The sequence below is a fragment of the Nyctibius grandis genome, chromosome 8 (genome assembly GCF_013368605.1).
Source record: "Nyctibius grandis isolate bNycGra1 chromosome 8, bNycGra1.pri, whole genome shotgun sequence".
Lineage (NCBI taxonomy): Eukaryota > Metazoa > Chordata > Aves > Nyctibiiformes > Nyctibiidae > Nyctibius > Nyctibius grandis.
This window is the reverse complement of record NC_090665.1, coordinates 3,555,199-3,577,585: the sequence shown is the minus strand read 5'-3', so window position 1 is coordinate 3,577,585 and position 22,387 is coordinate 3,555,199. Positions and strand designations below refer to the sequence as shown.

General features: G+C 38.5%; 1 protein-coding gene across 3 annotated transcripts in view; it reads left to right on the top strand.

The window, feature by feature from the left end:
* Positions 1 to 22,387, top strand: part of SI (sucrase-isomaltase) — a 48,559-nt gene that overhangs the window by 16,941 nt on the left and 9,231 nt on the right. For 2 of the 3 annotated variants that reach the window (XM_068405786.1, XM_068405785.1), the window contains exons 14-37: positions 189 to 306; positions 688 to 859; positions 1,565 to 1,681; positions 2,240 to 2,394; positions 2,982 to 3,066; positions 3,386 to 3,442; positions 3,733 to 3,857; positions 4,238 to 4,326; positions 7,116 to 7,165; positions 8,493 to 8,663; positions 9,586 to 9,735; positions 11,056 to 11,265; positions 12,089 to 12,243; positions 13,504 to 13,672; positions 14,538 to 14,634; positions 14,745 to 14,857; positions 14,958 to 15,083; positions 15,893 to 16,021; positions 16,139 to 16,246; positions 16,529 to 16,591; positions 16,850 to 16,984; positions 17,491 to 17,575; positions 18,279 to 18,417; positions 21,820 to 21,953. In XM_068405786.1, the coding sequence (XP_068261887.1) occupies positions 189 to 306; positions 688 to 859; positions 1,565 to 1,681; positions 2,240 to 2,394; positions 2,982 to 3,066; positions 3,386 to 3,442; positions 3,733 to 3,857; positions 4,238 to 4,326; positions 7,116 to 7,165; positions 8,493 to 8,663; positions 9,586 to 9,735; positions 11,056 to 11,265; positions 12,089 to 12,243; positions 13,504 to 13,672; positions 14,538 to 14,634; positions 14,745 to 14,857; positions 14,958 to 15,083; positions 15,893 to 16,021; positions 16,139 to 16,246; positions 16,529 to 16,591; positions 16,850 to 16,984; positions 17,491 to 17,575; positions 18,279 to 18,417; positions 21,820 to 21,953 (2,952 nt within the window). The remainder of the gene's footprint in view (positions 1 to 188; positions 307 to 687; positions 860 to 1,564; positions 1,682 to 2,239; positions 2,395 to 2,981; positions 3,067 to 3,385; positions 3,443 to 3,732; positions 3,858 to 4,237; positions 4,327 to 7,115; positions 7,166 to 8,492; positions 8,664 to 9,585; positions 9,736 to 11,055; positions 11,266 to 12,088; positions 12,244 to 13,503; positions 13,673 to 14,537; positions 14,635 to 14,744; positions 14,858 to 14,957; positions 15,084 to 15,892; positions 16,022 to 16,138; positions 16,247 to 16,528; positions 16,592 to 16,849; positions 16,985 to 17,490; positions 17,576 to 18,278; positions 18,418 to 21,819; positions 21,954 to 22,387) is intronic. The other variant, XM_068405787.1, reaches the window with a different exon arrangement.

Here is a 22,387-nt window from a genome sequence, read left to right as displayed (position 1 = left end):
GGTCACAGAGCAAAGATGAATCGAACCAGCAGCCAAGAGTAGCATTTTGTTTTTGTAGGAGTAATACTGGCCTTAGTGCAAACGTTAAGGAGAAAAAAGGGCTTGAATGTCATGAATGTGCATTAAAGAGAAAATTGGAAATATTCATAATAAAAAATAAAAGTGATATTTGTGTTTCTTTATTGAAGATATTCTTGACAGGCTCATGTTCTCCAAGACACTTTGTATGGATGCAGTGCAGAAGTGGGGGAAACATTATGATGTCCACAGTCTTTATGGATATTCCATGATCATATCAACACAGAAGTAAGGAATGCGTCTTAAAATCTTTACAAAAAGGTTTCAGAGTAGTACCTGGCCTGCATTTTCCAAAACAGCAAGAGACTTCATTTCTAACGGAACCCAATTCCTGGAAAATAGTGTATTATATTTAAGCTAAGGCAAAATCTGCTAGCTAAAGTTGGTAGTAAAAGCCACAGATTGGTTGTCAAAGCTGTATAGAATTATTATTTATAATTAATGTCTTGAACTTTGCTAAAAGACACCTGGTTAACTGTAAAGGAGTCCACATCCCTGGGATGAGTAATTATTGTAAATCAATCAGTGTAAATTCTGCCTTATATAAAACTATTGATGTCCAAGTCGTCTTTTTTCCTTTGCATAATTCCAGTCTCGTTTCCTTTTAAGAGCCATCGAAGCACTGTTCCCTGGAAAACGAAGCTTCCTTATTTCAAGGTCTACTTTTATGGGATCAGGAAAGCACACAGGACACTGGCTGGGAGATAATGCAGCAATATGGGATCACTTAAGATGGTCAATACCTGGAATGCTGGACTTTAACCTCTTTGGAATTCCTTATGTATGACATTAGTTTGTGAAATCCTTTCAAAACTTATGGATAAACCGTAACTCTACCTCTGTGATAACACATTATCTAATCAAGTGCTATCTAAATAACCATTTTACTTTTTCAACTCCAAATTAAGCCCCTTTAGGAATCTGGTTTTAACATTTTTTTCCAATTACTGATTTTTGGTTTAGGCCACTTATTTTGATTATGTGGCCATGTGTGTATGGTGAGATAAATGTGTGCAACAAACATTTTATCTTATATATCCCAAACTACCTGTTAATTTTAGTATTTTTTAAACACTTGATCGATTTTTAAACACAATGATTGATGGGAAACACTTCACTGTTTTTCTTATCATTTCAAATTAAATAGATATATCCTTTTACAAGGGAAATAATAGCCAAATTCCTTTCCATTATTTAAATTTGTATGACTCTTGAGCTTTTTCCTAATGTATGCATGTTAGCACCAAACAGGAAGGTAAAGTTTTGGAAGAAATAGAATGATGGGCAGTGTTAGCTAGTAATCAGTTTAATTTTTTGTACAACACAGTTGAATTTGAAAGAAGAAAGGTACAAATGTGTTGAATGGCTCGGTCACTCTGGCTAGCAATTAAGGCTGAATTAATGCATCTCTGAAAACGACAAGTTTTATGTAGAGATTAGAGGTGTAGAGTACTGTACATCCAATGCATTCTGTTTTTATTTAAAGATTGGAGCAGATATTTGTGGTTTCTTTGACAACACCACGGAAGAACTTTGCAGACGATGGATGCAAGTGGGAGCATTTTACCCATTTTCCAGGAATCACAATGCTGAAGGATTAATAGTAAGCTGAACTTTCTCTTACAAAATGCTTTGTGTTACACAGCACATTCCCTTTAATAGTATCACTAGTAATCATTACTATCAATGACAATTATGTAGCTGACTGGTTTGAAAATGGCAGAACCTTAAGCAGTCTTTATGAAATCTTAGATCTAAGAGGTTCAGCTTCACAAGGGTTAATTGCATGTACTTGAGACTATGCTTCTTTGGCAACAGTTTCATGACCATTGGTTGTACCTACCACTAAGGGCAAGCATTGGCTGCTGTGTGACGCATCAGCCTGACTCTTGGGAGCCCTTTAGCATGCACCTGACTGCATGCCAGCATGAAACCCGGGCTAACCCTGATGTGCCCTCCCTGCAGGTGAGCAAGCAAGGATGTGCAGTGCAAAACACGGGGAACATGGAGGAGTAGGACCTCAGGTGACACCACCAGAAGGCAAACACTGTGCAGATGTGCACCATTGAATTTCAGCCTCTCTGAAACAGCAGCCACTCTTCACATGTTTGGCAGAGTGTTTTCTGCATGATGAAAATAATAATCTGATACTTGTTTTCAGCCTCAGGATCCGGCTGCGTTTGGACCTGATTCCATTTTGGTGAAAACCTCCAAGTATTACTTGAACATTCGCTACACTTTGCTGCCCTACCTGTATACACTCTTTTATAAAGCTCATACTCAAGGAGACACAGTTGTACGGCCAGTTTTGCATGAGTAAGTTTATTCATCAGCATTCGTGATAGTTTTATGAGGAATAAAAAGATCAGATACATTAAATGTTGTTAGGGACTTTCTAAATACTGATGTAGTCTATAGAAATGCACGTTGGGATATATATAGACAACTTCTCAATTCATGAAATACCATTTTGGAGTAATCAGAAGAGTAATCAGAAACCATCTGTAATTTCTGCATATACGCGTATATTACTGTCAGTCACTCTTAGGAGTTGCTGTGAGCTGTTACTGTCAGCTAATCAAATTATTCTCCACCATCATATATATATATAAATATATATATATATTAGAATAAATGTTTCCTTGCCTTGAAACTCTTGAATAAGCTATGTCAAGAACACATGCACACCTAGACTTTCACACATGTGTAGAGAATACTAACTAAACTAGTAAGACCTTACCTTCTTGTCTTTAGATTCCGTCAGATTAAAAAAAAAAGAACAATTTTGCTATGCTACTCTTCAGTCATGACTCTAAACAATCGGTACCTGAAATATTGTGATCGCTAACAATGGTATAGTTCATAAAAAAACGGTTACTGCTATATCCTTCCCACGTGCCCAGGTTCTACTCTGATGAAGTGACGTGGAGCGTCGATAGGCAGTTCCTGTGGGGTCCTGGGCTGCTTATTTCCCCTGTACTTGACCCGGTAGGTTTGGCTGTTTTGGTGTCTATCTCATAACCACTTCACGGGGCGCAGGGACACATTGACACCACCAGTTCCAGTTCTTTTCTCTACTGGCACTTTGTAGAGCAGTGATTCAGTTGTCTCTCAGTAGCTTTGCAGAAATTGTACTCAGATTCCTGTCTTCCTTTCTGGGCATCACCATAAAAACCATTAAAGAAAACAGTGAAGAGTAGAAGTATCAGTGATTTTCTCAATCTGAACTTTAGTGTTATTGGAAAATTTAGTTTATTCATTTAAGTTGCCTCCAAATATGAAAGTCTTTTCTTGGTTCACCTTTCAGGGTGTGGATGTAATTCAAGCATATATTCCTGATGCAGTGTGGTATGAGTACGATACGGTAAGTAAATGCAGAAGATACTATGGGGAGAGTTTCTAAATGGCTTTGTGACAATATAAGATTGTCATCCCCGCTTTGGTGACAGAGACCTATAAATAAAGCCCACAGGAAGGAAAAGGTGAAACAAGGGATGAAGGGTGGTGGGGTAAGTGCACAAATCAACACCTCAGGATAAGCCACAGAGGTGTGGAATATAGCGCAGGAAATGAAAATAGAAATTGAGTGTCACAAATGTTCACAGCAGTCAGTAATGCAATGTACCAATTCTCTTTTACATCCCTGTCAATAAGGGGGTAAAAATCTCAGTGAGAAAACAATGGACCAGTATGTACCTGCCAGCAGACAAACTGGGACTCCATTTGAGAGGAGGCTATATTTATCCTACTCAACAACCAGCTAACACGACAGTTGCCAGGTATGCTTCAAAACTGAATGCTCTGATGGGTGTTTTTTTCAAGAATGGGCTGAGGACTTTCAGGTTACAAATCAGTAGCAGACCATTGTATTTAGCCCATATTTCACACCAACTCTGAGCCACACCTCACTTCCACAACTGTTTACTTTACAGGTTCAATGATTATTTACAGGTTGGTTTGCACAGGATTCTTTGCAACCTTGCCATGTATTTTAATCTATTTACATGAAAGTGAAAGGCAACCAAGGGCTAATCAAAGGCAATTCTCAAAGTATTGCAGTCCTGTTGAGTGTCACATTCTGAACATGAACATGAAGGATGTATTAAGACTGTTTAGATATTTGTTATATATGTAAGACAGAGTGTCTCTCTTTCCACAGCCGCAAGAATCCAATGGGACTTATAATTGCCCTGGATGACAACAATGCTGCTTCTGGGGACTTGTTCTGGGATGATGGAGAATCTACAGGTGAGCAGTTATCAATAGTGAAGTATGATTAACAAAGCATTAATACATTCAAGTTACAATCTTCCTGCTGATTTCATGGAGCAAGGATATGACATTGTGAATGTTGTAACATGCTATTAATACTTGATCATTACTTTTTAACCACTTTTAAGTGGAAATCTGTAACTATTAGTAATTTAGCTTTTTCTTGTTCAGGTTTCACTATAGCCTTAAATATGTAAAGGTTTGGTGCATTAGCATGCTGACTGTTAAACCATGCTGTCAAGATTGATACATATTCTGGTATATATCCAAATTAGTTTCAACGGGCACAAGAACACACATAATTAGTGTTTGACACTAAGAATCGGTAGAAGCTGAAAAACTAGCACTGTTAGTAACTCTCTGATATTATATATATATATAAATTGCTTGTGAAAACAGTAGAAATTTTGTTAACTCAAAAGTACTGTATTGGAGACAACATTTTTCATGCCATCTGGTTTCCACAGCATACTGGTGCATAAGCACACGAGTAAGTGTGTACGGGCTGTGTTTGTCATGTTGCCAACTTTGCCTTTAATAAAGCTGCCGGAGAACATGTTTCCCCCTGGGACAGTCACTATGTCTGTGCCAAGGCCTGTCAACCTCATCTCTTGTGATGAACTGGCATCAATGCTACTTACCTCACCAGGTTTTTTCTGTCAAACAGTTTACAACACACACACCTTTTAGCTTAGTGTAAGATTAACTTCTCAATTTAATTCAACTGAAGTTAAAATTTAAAAAAAAAATAAAACAAAAAACAACAGACAACCACAACACAAACCTTTAATATAAGGTTAAATTTATTTTGGCTTTCAGTAAAGTTAATGCATTTGGAATATATGCATGTCTAAGGAAAATAGAGTTCATTCTAGAGCAATGGAAAGAACCTTTCCATTATCTATCCATAGATATATTCTTCATTTTAATTTTGAGATGAAGGAAATTTTGAAAAATGAAATATCTTGAACTTTGGGATTTCTGGGGATTTAGTTAGGCATCCTTTTTCCATTAAACTAAAAGGATTTGGGGTACTTAAATCCCTTAAGCTGTTTTTGCAGCCTTTGTCCTTTATTATATCTTTTTTATAAAAGTCAGCAAGCAGTTTAAAGGGTTATTCTGAAATGATTTTTTCAAGAACTTTTACAAAATACTCAAGCTTGTATTAAAATGATTTAAGGACTCGTACTTGAAAGATTATTGTTGTATTTGCAACAAACCATAACATTCAGAGCTAAGGACTTTGATTTATGGTGTTTGCCAGTTAATACTGTTGCATTTCAAGTAGACCCGATCTTCTCTAATTCATGTCCTAGTGTACCCATAGACTGCTCTCAGTGGTACAAGTGTCAGGGCTTTCTTTAGCTATGCTGGAATGAAACATAATTTCAAAAATAGGCAAAACTGCAACAGTGAGAATATACAGATAAGAATGAAGTTGAAGTAATATTACCATCGAGGTAAAAAATAAGTAACACTACAATATTATGTGCATATGTAATTTATACTCCTGAAAATCAGGTAGAGATCCTGCAGACAGTGATTCATGGACGTATTTTATACACGAGGTGTCTAACTATGCACGCATGTTTTCAGGAGAGCTCTTTAGATGTTCAGGAGATGACAGATTTTCCCCTGTGAGTTAACCTCAGCACTGTCCATCCACTGGCAGTAGCTGAATTGGTGCATTCTTACCTCTGTCTTCTGATACAACTAACCACCTTCTAGGTATTTAAGCGGTCCAGTTTCTCTGACTTATCCTCCAGCTGCTAAAAGCTACCTTTGTCCTTAGTCACAATCTGTTTCACTCGTGCAGGGCCCGGGGCTCTGACTCAACCTCCACGAAAGCAACTAGCTCTTGGGGTTCAAAATTGCATTCCCCTTTCCTAATTGCACAGCTGCCTTGTCCTCTCTGTTATGCATTCGACCTGTATAAATCCCTTTTGTTATTTTAAATACACAGAACGTATCTACCAGAAAAACTTTCAAGCCTCTACTTTTATTAAATTTTGTGGAAGTTTGGGATGCTTTTAAGAAATAAAGCTGCGATTTGGCTGATTATTGCTGCCATAAATATTGAAGGCCTTGGGTGGTTGCTGATATGACAGCTATATGTACTCCTTTGTCAAGGTCTAAAATAACAAAGTTATTATTGTACTCGCTTCTGTTGAGAAACAAAACAATAAAACATCTTATGATTTTATTTCCTGCCCAAACCTTACAGGTTGCAGTCTTTTCACAGAACCATTGACAATTTGCTTGCGATGACAGTATTTTTCTTTTCGTACATGGAAAAAATGCCAGATTGCTTGACTCAACTTTTGTATTTCTTTTTCCTGATAGCCTGTTTTCTCCTCTTATTGTCCTGGGGCATAAATTATTAATATTATTGTAATTTTTGCATGAAAAGTGCTTATTTAGGGTATCTTAAAGGATTAACCTGGAGCCATACATTTACATTCAAGAGAAGCTATGAAGGAATAAGAGTGAAGTAAAAAATGAGTACATTTTAGAAAAGCTGATTTCAATGAATTTTTGGAAAAATTTGGAAAATTAGATCTCCTGGGAGACCGGCCTAAGGAAAAAAGAAAAAGAGACATTTCAGTTCCTCAGAGAAACATTAGTAAATATTTGAACTGCTCAATGCAGCTTCTGAATGCAGTAATGATAATTAGCACTTTATTGGTCTCCAGCAGTGGCACAGTCCTGTTTTTAATGCCAATCCTTTCTGTACTGCAAATATAATTTCCTTCTTTACCTTTCAGGTACAGTTGAGAGTAAAGCCTATATTTACTACGTATTTACAGTCTCCAATGTAAGTATTTTATTTTAAATGATCTTATTTTCATTTTCTATTTTTATCAATAGTATCTTCAAAGGGCATTCTTTTCTCCCTCCTTATTCTCCTAAAAAATTAACAGAAAAGCAAAATATTAACAAAGTCAAAGCAGAGTCATGTTCAAATTACTGTAATTTAATTGGGATGAAAATCTGCTATTTGTCTTTTCTTCTTCTGGTTAATACAAGTATCCAAAGAACTCCTGTTTCCTTCCACATAACAAACTCAGCAGCAATATTTATTGAGGAAGAGAACTGTAAAGCATCTGTGGCAATTAAAAGAGTCAGAAAGGAGGCGAGTGTAGTGTTTGGGAAAAATATTGGAAATTTGAAAAAAATCTTTGTACACTGTACAAAATATAGCTGATTGTTTCCAAAGAGTGCAAGGAAGACCTACGCCTTGTCTGAACTCACAGAAACTACTTGATGACTAAGTTTTCATTTTTAAATTTTTTTAAACTGAAACTGCCTGGGCAGGGTTAATTTACGGCAGAGTGAAGTCCAGATAGTTTTTCTATTCAATATTGACCAGAGATACCATATGACAAGGATTCCAAGGAATATGATAATGTATTTATTGTATAATAATAATATCTGCTAAAGGTATTCATTCCCTTACCATGGTGAAACAGCAGGGCAACAGCTGAGAGAGAATGAATAGAAACATGGGAGTGGAAGCAAAGGAATAGAAAGTGGAAGCACATGCATTAATTTTTTTAATTATATGTAATCATACAATCATTTGTAGATAAGAAACCTGAGTTGCTATTGGAGTTTGAAACTCTTTTAGCCAGATCATCAGTTGACTGTAATGATGTTGAATTAAAAATTAACACAAACTTTCACATGGAGATTAATAAGAAAGTTATACACTGGCACACACGATAGGCATGGTACAGTTCTGCTCTTTGGACTCTTAATCTAATAATAACTAATGCAATTGAAGAGGAACTGGTATTTTTATATCAGGAAAAGTGAATGTGAACCTTCACTTGTTAGATCCCAGTGAGATCACAGTTGAGCAGAGGTTATCTGCCCTGTCACAGACACGTGTCAGCCTTTTCTTATGTCTGAAACAAGTGAAAAAAGGAAGCTGAAACACAACTATGAAGCATATGGTATATATGTTAGAAAAGCATTATTGAGAGAACAACGAGCAGGACAAAAATTAATATGTTAGGAAAAAGGTATTGGCTTACTTTATGCTGCAGTATGAAGATCCAATTAGAAAAAAAATGGTTAAATCAGGAGGATTTTTTGGCAGGTTTTTTTTATAAGAATATGATCCCTATATTATTTTTCAGAATGTTCTACAAATGAATGCTACAAACAGCAATTATGCTGATCCAAACAACTTGAAATTTGAAGAAATCAAGATATTGGGAGCGGTCCAGGAAATAACCACAGTTACTGTATCTCAGAACAACGTTGTGGAAAATTCTCCAGTTAATATCACCTATTATCCTCTAGAAAAGGTAAAACAATAACAGGAAAATGGGAAGTAAACATCATTGAAATTGCTTCACCTTTATTTTATATATTCCTAAGGACAGCACTCAGTACTAATGTTTCAACAGAATACATTGTGTATTTTATTACAGAACAAAAGGACAATTGCATTCACCTCAGCTGCATAGAAAGTGCATCTAAGTTTTGCTCTCAGACCCTCAGTGCAACAGAAAGTTTAGTTAGGCAGTTATCCACACAGCAAAATTTAATTCCTAAGAGGAGGAATAGCTTTGTAATTTTGTTTGCTATTGGAGAAGGATATAAAATATTTATGGTTTAGATGAGTATTTGTGCATTGATTTTTAAAAACAAAATCAAGCACACTGTTTAAACGTCCTTTATCACTTTCTACAGAGTTTTTCACAGGATGAATACAGGAAAGCAACAACACAGTGCATTTATGTGCAAAGCAAGTGAACATGCTGCTGCTAGAGAGAAGCTTTCATGAAAGTGCTTTCCCACACTAAGGATAGTGCTGACATTGCTTTGAACTTGCATTGTACACCCTCTTCAATTATTACAAGCACCTGATTACCTGTTATCTCCATTACTGAATCAACAATATTTTAACTTTTTCTTACCTCTTGCATTCGTATTTCGAAACATGAAAGAGCTGTGCCCTTATCTTCATTCCTGTTTGCTTCCAAGGAAGCCATGGGATTGACTCAATTTTTTTTTTAGATTCTTAATTTTTCAGATCTTATCTGCAAGAATATCAGTTGTGTGTATTTGTAAAAGTGAGACTATATCAAATGCTACAGGACAGGGTTTTTTGTGAGTTGTCATGTACCAAAACGTATTGTTCCCAACGACCAACATCTCTGCTGATTGATGGACAGATGGATGTGATGTGGGATTTAATAACTGTTTATTGTTTAATATTTATAGGTTGCTCATATAAGAGGACTTCAGCTTGAACTGGGAAAATCTTACACAGTAAAATGGACTCAACAACCGAGTTTCAATGGAAGGTTTGACTGTTATCCCAGTCCCAATCCAACACAAGAAAAATGTGAGCAACTTGGCTGTGTCTGGGAAGTAAGCAAAAATTATTTCTCTAAACAGAAATTTGAGACACAAACATTTCCAGAATCACAGCCTTCTCTTTATAGTTGTTACAGTGGAAAAAGTAGTCTGGCAGATTTGTCAGATTCAAAGAAAACGGGGGCACAGACATCAGCTGGCCTGTACTAGTAGATTTTCTCTACCTGACTAAAACTAAGGTAGTTGGCAACTGTGTAAGCTATTCCAGAGTATATCATAAATCGAGGAAAAACGTGGTATTTTTTGAAAGATGGAAAGAAACAATATTAGAGTTAAGAAAAAATAGGATAAGCCTGAGATCAGCATCTTCAGCTGCCATTTCTGCTTCACTGGCACCATGGTCTGCAAGGCTTGTCCCCTTTGTCTCACCTTCATAGTCACTGAAGCACATTTTAAGTCAAACAGAATCCTCTGGATCTCAGCTTGAGAAAAAATCCTTGAATTCCCCCGAGATTTTGATTCTTATTAGGAATATTTTTTTTGTAATTTTGGACATTTGGAAATGGCTTTTCCTGTGAAATCGAACTCTGGTCTTGTTATGGACTGGGTATGTTCTGAACACTTGCTCAAGTTGAAAGGTGCTTTGAATTTGATGACAACACATGAATAAATATTCATTAGCAATTAAGATGTGCAGAGCAGGCATAGTTCCATTTGATCAACTAGACAGGATTGATGGTAAGTATCCAGAGGTGGAAGGCTAATGCATTGACCTGCATCAGCTCATCTAACCTCAGAATACCTAGTTTGAGTGTTTATGTTCAAGTGTAGCAGGAAACTGGAAGTAATTTTGATCTTGCTGTCAGGAGACCTTAGATAAATAGGATGTAATTCTCAGTGGATATTTTAAGGATAATTTGTGTGAATAAAGCCAATGGAAAGGTCTCATCTGATGTTGCCTGAATATGTAATGGGGTTTGGGTACATCCCCTTGTGTGAGCCAGAGACCAATGGGATCAAAAGGGAGGAAGCTTTTGGAATTTCAACAGGCAAAGACTAAACCATGTTGTGGGATTGAGCTGAAGACCACAGACATAAGGAAATTTAATCCCCCTCCATTGTGCAAGGATTCAGTTTCCTGACTGAAGCAGTTGTACAGCCTTGACTATATCGTTTGATTATATCTGGTTTAGTGTAGAGATCAACTGGTTCTGTATTACTTCTTCATTGTTCACCAGTTGCATTAAGTTTTTCCCAAATTCTACATTTGACAGATATCCGATAAAAATGGAAGCTTTGGATTCCATGCTAATAACTAAGAAAATAAAGCAGGCCAGTGTAGCTCACTAACCTGTAACTTATTTCTGTTTGCAGCAGGTAACATCAAACTCAGATATTCCACCCTGCTATTACAGCTCCGACAATGCTTACTCTGTAGACAAAGTAGAATACACCTCGTCAGGTTTGGCAGCCAACCTCACCTTAGACAGTACCAAGACCAGAGCTAATGAGGATTTCACTACACCAATTAGCACACTACGCTTGGAGGTGAAATATCATCTCAACCACATGCTGCAATTTAAGGTAATGTCAGAATTTCTGTGAGTGTGCAATGACCCATTGTTAGAAATGGTCTTATTCATGGAAATTATAAGAGCTTTGGATAGTGAATTTTATATTATACAGACAGTAGCTCCCTTACCTTAATATGTTTTTCCTTCTAACCAAGTGGTTGTTATTGCTTTTAGCTTACGTCTTTTTTTTTGTTCTATAATTCTGTACTTGGTTATACAATGAAATTGTATAAATCAAAGGTATAATGTCAGTGTATATATGTAATGTCAGCTAGAAACTCTGGAACTAAAGACATTTTATTAGTACACAGGTAAATTTATCTATAAGCGGTATCATGACTATACAGTTTATTTTTGCATTAATCATTCTACTTCTATTCTAAAATATTTAATACACTTGTTTAGACTATAATTTATTACTGTGCATTTAGTAATACTGAAATAAGGGTGATGCCTTAAAATGGTCAGGTATCAAAAACTAGCTTCTGTCAGCTTTCAGAATACAGAAAACTTTAAAAAGAATCTCTCAAAGTTGGCTAAAAGGTGAATCAGAAAGATATTTACCATACATATAGATATACAAATTAAATTAATATATAAATAATTAGACAAGCCATTCCTGATCCAAAATAAATACTTAAGGTTTGGGTTTTTTCCCCAAACCAAATACTGTGAAGGAATTGGTTAAAGAATACATATTGAAAGAAAATACTCATCTCAGCAAGTGTTCTGAACAATTTTCTGTATTCATTTTAACTAATTCAGATTTCTAGCACTATAGGTAAGATTTCAAACAACTCATTAATTGAAATGAATTGATTCTTACCTCATAGATTTATGATTATCAAAATGCACGATACGAGGTTCCAGTACCACTAAATCTCCCGAGCTCCCCATCGAGCATGGACAAGGAACGACTTTATGAAGTATCAGTTCAGAAAAAACCCTTTGGTATCCAGGTTCGGCGCAAAAGCACAGGAACAGTCATGTAAGCCACAGTCATTTGATTTTATTTCACTTGGTTTTGTTAGCTCTTTCCAAGCCAAACCATTTTCTTGTGTATTACATTTTAAATACCTCTAGACTGGCTTTTGTATCCTTCCCCCTAAATGGCTCTGTCTGCCAAATGCCAGATGCTGCTCCAGCAGACATGGCTTCGCCATTGCATTGTATGAGAGCACTGACCAGGGAGAGGACGGAGAAGGTGCCCTGAGCAATATCCTGTTTTTTCCTGTAATTATCTAAGGTTTCTCCCCTGTCACTTCATAGTCTGACACTTGCTAAGAGTCCTCTATGACATATTGAAGTGTGGAACACAGACCACTTCAAAGGCCGTTTCTTGTGTAGTTCCCAAGTCTCTGGGAGGCACAACGACTTCCTACACTTCCTAAAATTTTCCTTAGGTGACCACAGCACGGATCATTAAGGACTGATCATTTGCTTCCGTTTTGGGGAATGGTTAGGGAAAAAAAAATAGAAGAAAGTAGTGTCTCAACTAACTTACAGATGGATATTGATAACTTGACAGATAATAAGTCTGACAGGAGCTTCATTTCTTTCCCTGGTTAAGCTTAAGTCAGAGCTAGAAGACAGAGAACAATGATGTTAGCAGTTGTGTGCGTTATATTTTTTTAATCAGAAAAACATTCTTATGTCATTTTTTAAAGTACTCAAAAACTTAATTGCAAGCTGAGTTCCTTTTTGCCAACCAGAGTAATCATTCAAACTGCAATTCAGCCTCCTAGAACGATGTAATTCTTTGGCAGAGCACCACCAGGTTGCAGTTTTGTTTCTGACTGTAAAGATGCTGGTTTACAACAAATGAGACCTATGAATACAGTTTCAGTGTAATCTGGACAAAAAGTCCAGTGAACTGTAAAAAAACACCTTATTTACTATATTCCATGTGGCACCAACAAGTCTGGGAGGAAAATATGACCATACTCTCCTGAAACATGTTTTCTCACTAAATTGCCAAAATATGATTTAACTTGCCGTGCATGATGCCTGTGCATAATATATGTATCTCTCAGAGACACAGAGGACTTTGTGTCTCTAAACTGTGTTATCGAATTCTTAGACATCCCCATTTCGTGTGCTTTAAGTTTTCTCGACAACCATAACAGTTTTATTCCACCTTTACTGAAGAGTGAGATTTTCAGCGAGAGAGAGTAGCCTAAAAAAAGTGTCTGCCAGTGAAACACAGCACTGAAGATACTATATTCTTATTTTCCTCTTTCCATTTTAGCTGGGATTCGCAGCTGCCCACCTTCACGTTCAGTGACATGTTCATTCAGATTTCTACCCGCTTAGCATCCCAGTATATATATGGATTTGGAGAAACTGAGCACACCATGTTTCGACGTAACATGAGCTGGCACACCTGGGGCATGTTCACAAGGGACCAGGCTCCTACTGTAAGTAGAAGCAAATGCGGCTTTTGGACCAATGAGCCTAATGTGCAGAGGTGTTCAGCAGGACTTTAAAGTCCAGTGGATGTCTGCTGGTACTGGACACACCTATTAGCTTTGATTGTGTTTATCATGGCTTAAAAATTAGATGATGCCTCAATGGCAATGGTCTTCTCTAGATCTATTCTTTGTGACCAGTACGACCAATGTGTGGAGCTCAGGCCTTGAGTCAGATGTTGGAAGACAACAAATGGCTTAGAAATAAGAGCACATTCCTGTTTTTAATTCTTCTCAGCTAATTATTCTGAAAGCTAGACATGAGTCAGGACAACTCCTACTACTTTGGAATTCAATTAGTAATTACAGAGGTAAAGCAGAAATCTTATGTCTGTGTGTATACTTGTGTTATTTTTCTAGGAGATAGCACAATGTTTGCTATTTGCAGGGAATGACCAATGAAATAGTGGTGGTTAATTATAGCTCTAATTTCCAGTTCAGGTTTCAATATATTTTTGAGTAAATGAAAGATAACAGAATGTCACCAGCATCTCCTGATCATATAGACACCTGCTACTATTTGAAAAGAAGGGAAAGTTTTGCCCTGGGGAAGCACTTTCTCATTAGCAAGCCTTAAAAGCAGTAATACCTTTGTTTTCCTTCTTGCCTGGCCAGTCTGGAAAAGACTCACTCAAATTGTGAAGTTGAAAGTGATCTTCTGTAGGTATGTTTTGTAGGGTTTAAGTATATCATTTTGGAGTTTATTTGTTGTATGTTTGGCAGTCATGTGTCTTGTCTTCTATTAAATTTATTAGTAAATGTAAATAAGTGAATGCTTGTGATGTTTCCCCAGTAAAATGTATTTTTTTTGTAGTACAAGTTGAATTCCTATGGTTATCAGCCATTTTACATGGCTCTTGAAGAAGATGGCAATGCCCACGGAGTTCTCTTGCTTAACAGCAATGCAATGGGTAAGAAACCCTTCACTTTAATTCTCAATATGTTCTGTTTCTATGGTCAGTCTTTTGCACTAGTAGCAAATCCAGGCATCCTTTTCTCATTTCACTTCCTCCATTTCCAGATGTGACGTTCCAGCCAACCCCTGCCCTGACATATCGCACCACTGGAGGAATCCTCGACTTCTACATGGTTTTGGGCCCAACGCCAGAACTTGTTGTTCAGCAGTACACTGCAGTAGGAGTCTTACTCTATCACAAACTAATGCTGGTTTTTGGTTGGTTGGTTGGTTTGTTTCATTTCCACCTACTCACCACAAATATTCTTTCATTTTTAGCTGATTGGACGACCGGTCATGCCACCCTACTGGTCTTTGGGATTCCAGTTGTGCCGCTATGGATACAGGAACGACTCGGAAATAGCCCAGCTGGTGGAGGGCATGAAGGCAGCTGGGATTCCCTACGTATGCTGGTGGCAGTTAACATTTGAGCTCATGCCTGAACTTTTGGCTTCATAGTATTACTAAGACCATTTAAACACAAAATCAAAAACCAACCAAAAAAAACCACCCCCATGGTAGAGCAGACTATGTTTTATGCAAGAGCTGAACAGCTCTGCACACTCCGGGCTGTGGTAAAAGTAGGCCTTAGGCTGCTTTATTTTCCTTATCATTCATACCAAAGAAGCACCCAGATGCCCATGTCAGTCATGGGCTCTCACCATGCTGGCTATGAAGGAGCAGTGATTAACAAGAAAAACAAGCAGAAAAGAAAATGAAGCAGCATCATTTCAATGGTGTATTGCCCTGGGTCAAGTCAGCTATGATTTGACACAGGTTGTTGTTGGGAAAGTTGGAATAGCACACAGATCTGACAAAATTATACTGTAAATTGAACGTGACTCTTCATTTTAAATGTAATTAACATCACTATTTCAATACAGAACAACTGTTTCCACTGTTACCTTATAGATATGGTAACGTGTGCAGTTTCTCTGTACATACACATACGTACAAATCCAGGACTTTTCTCTCTGTCATGTATTAATTTCTACCCTCAGACTAGATGCAGTAGTTAAAGGTTTATTTTGTATTGGACTTGCTGATATGTTGTCTAATATTCATTTAATAGCTGTAGCTTAAAGTTCCAGCTGCTTCCAATTTTACAGTTCAAAAGTTCAGCAGTTTAGTTATTTTGGCAGATTTTCAATAAATACATATTTGGGAAAAAAGAAAAAAAATTATTTTACGTTAATTGTTTTTGTGAACTGCAGGATGTCCAATATGCAGATATTGACCATATGGAAAGGCAACTGGACTTCACCATTGGCACACGCTTTGCTGGATTACCGGCTCTGATTAACAGAATAAAAGAAGAAGGAATGAGATTTATCATTATCCTGGTCAGTACTGAATACTGGATTTACATTTCAATATATCATTGCAGAATGCAGAATATATTCAACAGCATTTCTCAACTTGTTTTTTGAGCATAAGGGTAAAAGTATTTTTAATTGTAGGATCCAGCCATCTCTGGAAATGAAACCAATTATCCTACCTTCTCAAGAGGTGTCCAGGATGATGTCTTCATAAAATGGCCCAATACCGACGACATTATATATTCCAAGGTACTGTTCTCAAACCATTGATGACAGTGGGGGCATGCTGTATCCAAGTGAGCAACACGTCAGCCTAGACTCCAGTGCTAGCTACAGGGGAAAGTTTGCTAACGGTATACTCATGCCTGGCTGTAAATGACACGTTGAATAAATACCACAAACTGAATTGTCTTCAGTTTGTGTTGTCATTCACACAGGTATCAGGGAAGAATGGCTATAGCTGTCTGTTGTAGATGCTCAGTTTATATACAGTGTGGTTTGATTATTTTAAAATGTCCTTTGTCCTACTAGGTCTGGCCATTTCTTCCCAATGTACAAGTCAATGAGTCACTGCCTGAGCAAACCCAAATACAGGTAAGTGTTGATATGGTTTGGTTATGGACTCAAATATAGACAGAGCAGCACATTAACTAAGGAAAATAACAGCGAACTAGTTGATAAACATAGTGGGAGGAATAAGGTGCAGAAACTGCCTAGCCTTCCTAGCAGAGCCAAAAAAGTTAGTGAACACGTAATTTTTTTTATTTTTAATTTTTTTTAAAAAAAATTCCAACATTTTAACAGCAGGATGCTTTCAGTCCTGTATGTTTTGTTTTCCTATTATTTTTACAGATCTACGGAGCACACGCTGCTTTCCCAGACTTCTTCCGCAATTCCACAGTGGAGTGGTGGAAGAGAGAAATCCTGGAGTTCTACAACAATCCCACCAACTCCGCGAGAAGCATCAAGTTTGATGGTCTGTGGATTGTAAGTGTAGAAATGCATTTGATTTCTGGATTTTTTTCTCTGCCAGACACTAGCAGAGAGCACATTTCACAGTATCTGTACTGCTGCTGAAGCTCAGAGGGTACCTGGCATTAAATTGCCATTAAACAAAATTAAAAAACTAGGCTGGAGGGAAAGCGAGCAGAGCACCCAGCAGAACGTGAGCCCCCCCGCCAAAGGTGCCTCCTTGGCTCTAGGCTGTACACTTGCACTGCCTCGATGTATCGTGACTTTCTTCCTCCACTGTGACGCTCTTTGCACAGGGAAAAGGGAGTCTGGATTCACTGTTCTTCCCTTGAAACACTGCGGCTCCCGGTCCCTGCCCCATGCCACACGTGAACGTGCCAAGAACCCATAGAAAGGCAGACTGAAACTGCAGCTGGAAGGGCTCTTGAGGACTTGTACAATGCTGCTTGTTTGTAATGTAGAATTTAGTGTGTTTTGTAGGTTTGAAGCCAATACAATCAGATTTTGCTCCATGTTTTCAGGACATGAACGAACCAGCAGCTTTTCTGAATGGCGCCATCGGCGGCTGTAGAAATGACCTCCTAAATATGCCACCATATGTACCTCGTAAGTCTCATCACTCCTTAACACAGTTTTAGTTCATACTGGTTACTACATGAGTTCTGAGCTAGTATATATGTGGCATAAATGCCTAAAGTTAGGTATATAAAACCACAAGTCCTAACTGAACGTGGCCCTTTTTTTTTCGGAGATTATGGGCACACTTCCACTCCATCTATTTCAGCAGGAGCAGTAACTGTATGGCACTTTTTAAAAAATAAAGTTATTTTCAGCTACTTGCCTGCATATGGATTTTGATAGGTATTTTATATCTAGGTGCTTTGCTTTAGGCATAGTAGAGAATGTAGTTCTCTGCTTTGCCGTTTTCTCAGATGAATAATGAAATTAATTAAAAATTTAGAAAATATCCTTGTGTCTCCTCTCATTATCATTTATCTGTACAGTCAAATACTTGAAATACTTTCTTAACTTGGCTAAGATATACTCTGTTTACTCTTCAAGCCTCTGCAGTAGGAGCATCTGTGACCGAGCTATTAACACACTTACAGACCCAGATGCCTACATGGGAATATTAGAAATATTCCATTTTGGAAATGCTATTTTTGTAATTATAGATAAATAACTGACAGTGTACATGCCCAAAAGAGAGTGAACACCGAAGAGATTATGAAAATTAAGAAAAAGTAACTCAAAACATTTTTGAATGTTCATTATTAAAAAAGAAATACTTTTGTTCCCTTTCCATTAGATCTGGGATACCGGTCAGATGGATTAACTGTCAAAACTCCATGCATGGAAGGTCAACAATATCTTCCAGACGGTACCCCAGTTAGACACTACGATGTCCACAGTCTTTATGGATGGTCACAAACAAAACCCACCCTAGAGTAAGTGAAGTTTGCATACTTTCTTGTTGTCTCCAAAATATGTTACAAATGAACATTCTGTGTCTACATTCTTATGGCCAAAACTTTCATCAGTTTATTTAACGTGGTACTGACTGTCTCAGGACAAGCAGGCAAAGTCTGTATTTTGAGTTTAGTGGCTTTTAAGGACTTTTAAGCTTTTACCAGCTCTAAGGACTTCATCCATATCAATGTTATGTTGCGCAAGCTTAATTGCTGACCTGTATTATCAAATAAGATGGCCATGGTGCTGTTTCTCATATAGTTTAATTTGGATGTAATTAACTCACCATTGAATGTTTTCTCGTGCCAACACATTCAAACACAACGTGTTGCCTTTGCAGCAGAGATTTCTATTCTGAGCCAGGCACCGAGGCCGTCCCGGGGCGATGCTCTGCATTGTAAGCGAGAGCAGTCAATCAAGACACTGCTCGGGTATTCATTCACGAGGCAGAATGGAGAACAGGTCTGAACATTTTCATCAGCTGTTGGGAACAGTAATTACTCAATGACAGTCGCACATAATTACTGTAATTAAAATACGAAATACTTTGTGTTTCTAGGTTTTGCTGGGATAGCCTGGTTTACTCCTAACGGTGATATTGTTTTCGCCTTACACTACACACCTAGTGAGGGAAAATGAAGCTTTTTAACAACGCTAACTTAAGAAAGGCTCGTGTCATCTATTTAAAACATGTTTAGTAGTGCTGAAAAGGGAAAACAGTGACTTTTAAAATGCAAACTGTGTGCATAAGGCTTTAAGAATTTCTCAATTCCAAGGCAAACGTCGTTATCTGTTCCCTTCTGAATAGTACCCCAGCCTGCTTTAGATAACGTCTCATCTAATGATAATATCTGTGCTGTTTCATTTCCAATTCAATGAGTAAGCAAGGAACAGTGTTTCTTTATAGGTCTTAACGACCTTAAAGCCCTTGGTAACTTTGATATTACCATAAATATCAGTATATTACACAGTACTTTTTAATGTCATCAGTGACATAGACAGTGGGATCATGTGCACCCTCAGCAAGTTTGCTGATGACAACTTGAGTGGAGCAGTTGATGTGCCTGAAGGAAGGGATGTCATCCAGAGGGACCTGGCCAAGCTTGAGAAGCAGACTTCATGAGGCCCAGTGCAAAGTCAAGTGCAAGGTCCTGCACCTCGGTCGGGGCAACCCCCAGTACCAATACAGGCTGCGGCATGAAGAGATTGAGAGCAGCCCTGCAGAGAAGGACTTGGGGTTACTGGTGGATGAAAAGCTGGACAATGAAAAGCCAGCAATGTGCACTTGCAGCCCAGAAGGTCAACCGTATCCTGGGCTGAATCGCCAGCAGCGTGGCCAGCAGGAGGGAGGGGATTCTGCCCCTCTACTCCCCTCTCGTGAGACCCCCTCTGCAGTGCTGCATCCAGCTCTGGGGCCCCCAGCATAAGAAGGACATGGAGCTGTTGGAGCGAGTCCAGAGGAGGCCACGAAGATGCTCAGAGGGCTGGAGCACCTCTGCTGTGGAGACAGGCTGAGAGAGCTGGGGCTGTTCAGCCTGGAGAAGAGAAGGCTCTGGGGAGACCTTCTAGCAGCCTTCCAGTGCCTGAAGGGGGCTACAGGAAAGCAGAAGAGGGGCTTTTTACAAGGGCATGGAGTGATGGGACGAGGGGTAATGGTTTTAAACTAAAAGACGGTAGCACTTCTATGTGTGACGGCCACTTTCTTTACATTTGAAATTCTAGCTGCAATTTCCAAAGCATTGTTGAAGTAGGGTAAACCAAGCAGAGGCTGAAAATGCTTGATAGTACATTACAAAGAAAGGAAAGATACTAGAAAACTTACTGCTTGTCTTGGAAGAAATAATTACAGCACATTAGTCTAGTTTAATTACTATGGTAATTTAAGTGACTTGTGTATTTTTGCTGTAATTATAGTGTCACTAAAGCTGCAAATCCTGTGGAAAAATAAATAAATAGTGCCTTATTGAAGCAGCTGTTTAGGCAGCTACTGTGGAGCTGGCGGTGGAGAGCAGCGCGATTCCATCAGTGTCGCTTTCTCACTGGGGTTGTGGGTCAGTATCTGCTGCAACGATTCACAGTACGTGCGCACGGCTGCGAAGGGTGCTTCTGAGAGAGGGGAGCTGTGATGCAGCCGTGCGTCACAAGCGTAAACCAACAGCATAACTGCAGAGAAAGGTCCTTGTATCCTTGGTGGAACAACTAGAAACCATAAATTCCTCCCAACTCAGCTAGTTTTATTTTTTTTCCCTAAAGCTTACTTGGTTACCTTTGCAGGCACTTTGTGACAATGGCCAAGGCTTTATTTAAGAAAATGAAAATTTTTTTTTAATTATTTGAGGAATAGGGTTAACTGATGAATCGGTTCTCCATCCACCTCATTCACACCCACACCTCCAGGGCCTCGAGCTATTCTAAGTCACTGGCAAGCCGCAGTCTGCCCTCCCAATAGCAATGATCCTGAGCAAGGCCACAGGGTTTCAGTGCCAGAACATCTGGAAAAGTCCTTGACAGTCCTTGCCTGGTGGTAGGTGTTTCCTTCCAGCCCCCAAAACCCAAGCGCCTGTATGTTTCTCGCCTTGTAGATCTTTGTCTCTAATTTGGGAAAGAGAAATAAGTCCCACCATCCTCAAAAGGTTACTGATCTCTGGTCGAAATCTCTTCTGCTTATGAGGAAGCCAAATGTGATCAGACCAAGAGGTCAGGTAGCGCCAAGGTAATCACACGCATTGGTAGTCACTCCTTAGCTGTGAGGCCTGTTACCTGCCCCGAGCTGAAAAACTGCTGATTTAATACATTTGCTTTTAAACAAGCCCATGTTGGTCATTTCATATTGACATCATGTCATCTTGGTGTTTCTGAAGCAACTACAGATCTACAACTTATTTTTTTTTTTCAATACCTTTTTGGCAACTAGAGTCCAATATTCCTGGCACCTCTATTTTCCCCCTTATGATATTTTTGGTATGAGGGTTTTTTTAATTATTTTCAATTGTTGCTGCATGTTTTCAGGTACTTCAAGGAAGGAATGATGTGCCCCAGACCACATCGTGAAGCCCTTAGAAAATGTGCAAGCTGGGCTGCATTCGTATTTTCCCACACAGCCTGAGCTGGAAATCTATATTTTAGCACCTCGTTGTTTTGCTAGTTCTCTTTCCAGCTACAGGTTGGCTGACACTGCTGAGTTCCTGTGTATGTGTGAATCATAGTGAATTGCCCTACAAAGCACATCTGGATTGGATGTAGGCATATTCATGTAGACAACAATGCTGTCCTTCTCTACGAAAATACAAACCCTCATGTTTATTTTCAAAGCAGATCTTACATAATAAGTCTCATGTAGTATTTCTCATGTAATTTTTTGTGTCTATTTTCAATACCAGTGGTTTGCAGAGTGCCACCAAGGAGCGTGGGATCGTTATCACCCGTTCCACATATCCCAGTAGTGGAAGATGGGCAGGACACTGGCTTGGTGATAACACCGCAGCATGGGATCAGCTAGCTAAATCCGTTATTGGTATGTAGAAGGAAAACAATCTGTATTCAAGTTACCATGTACAGGTATTTCTTTTCCTTCATCTCCTGGCTTATAGTATCCATGTGGTTTAGCTGAAATAAGCCCTTTAGTTCAGCAACCAGAATTCGTGGTCAATTCCTTTTTTACTACTTGGCTTCTGCACCGGGTGCTGGGAGCTTTTGTTTATTCCTTTGGGATCAGCCACCTTCATGCCCTGTGTTCTGCTACTCATTTCTTTCTTTGCTCCTGACCAACCAGCTCCCATCTCTTTCTGTAGCACAAAAACATGACACATTAGAGAAATCATAGAGTTTGTGTTTGTTTTTTTTTTTTCTTCTCATTCAGCATTACAATACATATTTCTATGTAACTATTAGCATAGCAAAGGGGGGAAAAAAGCCCAGCTAGTAATGTTGAATTATTTTTCCTTTCAG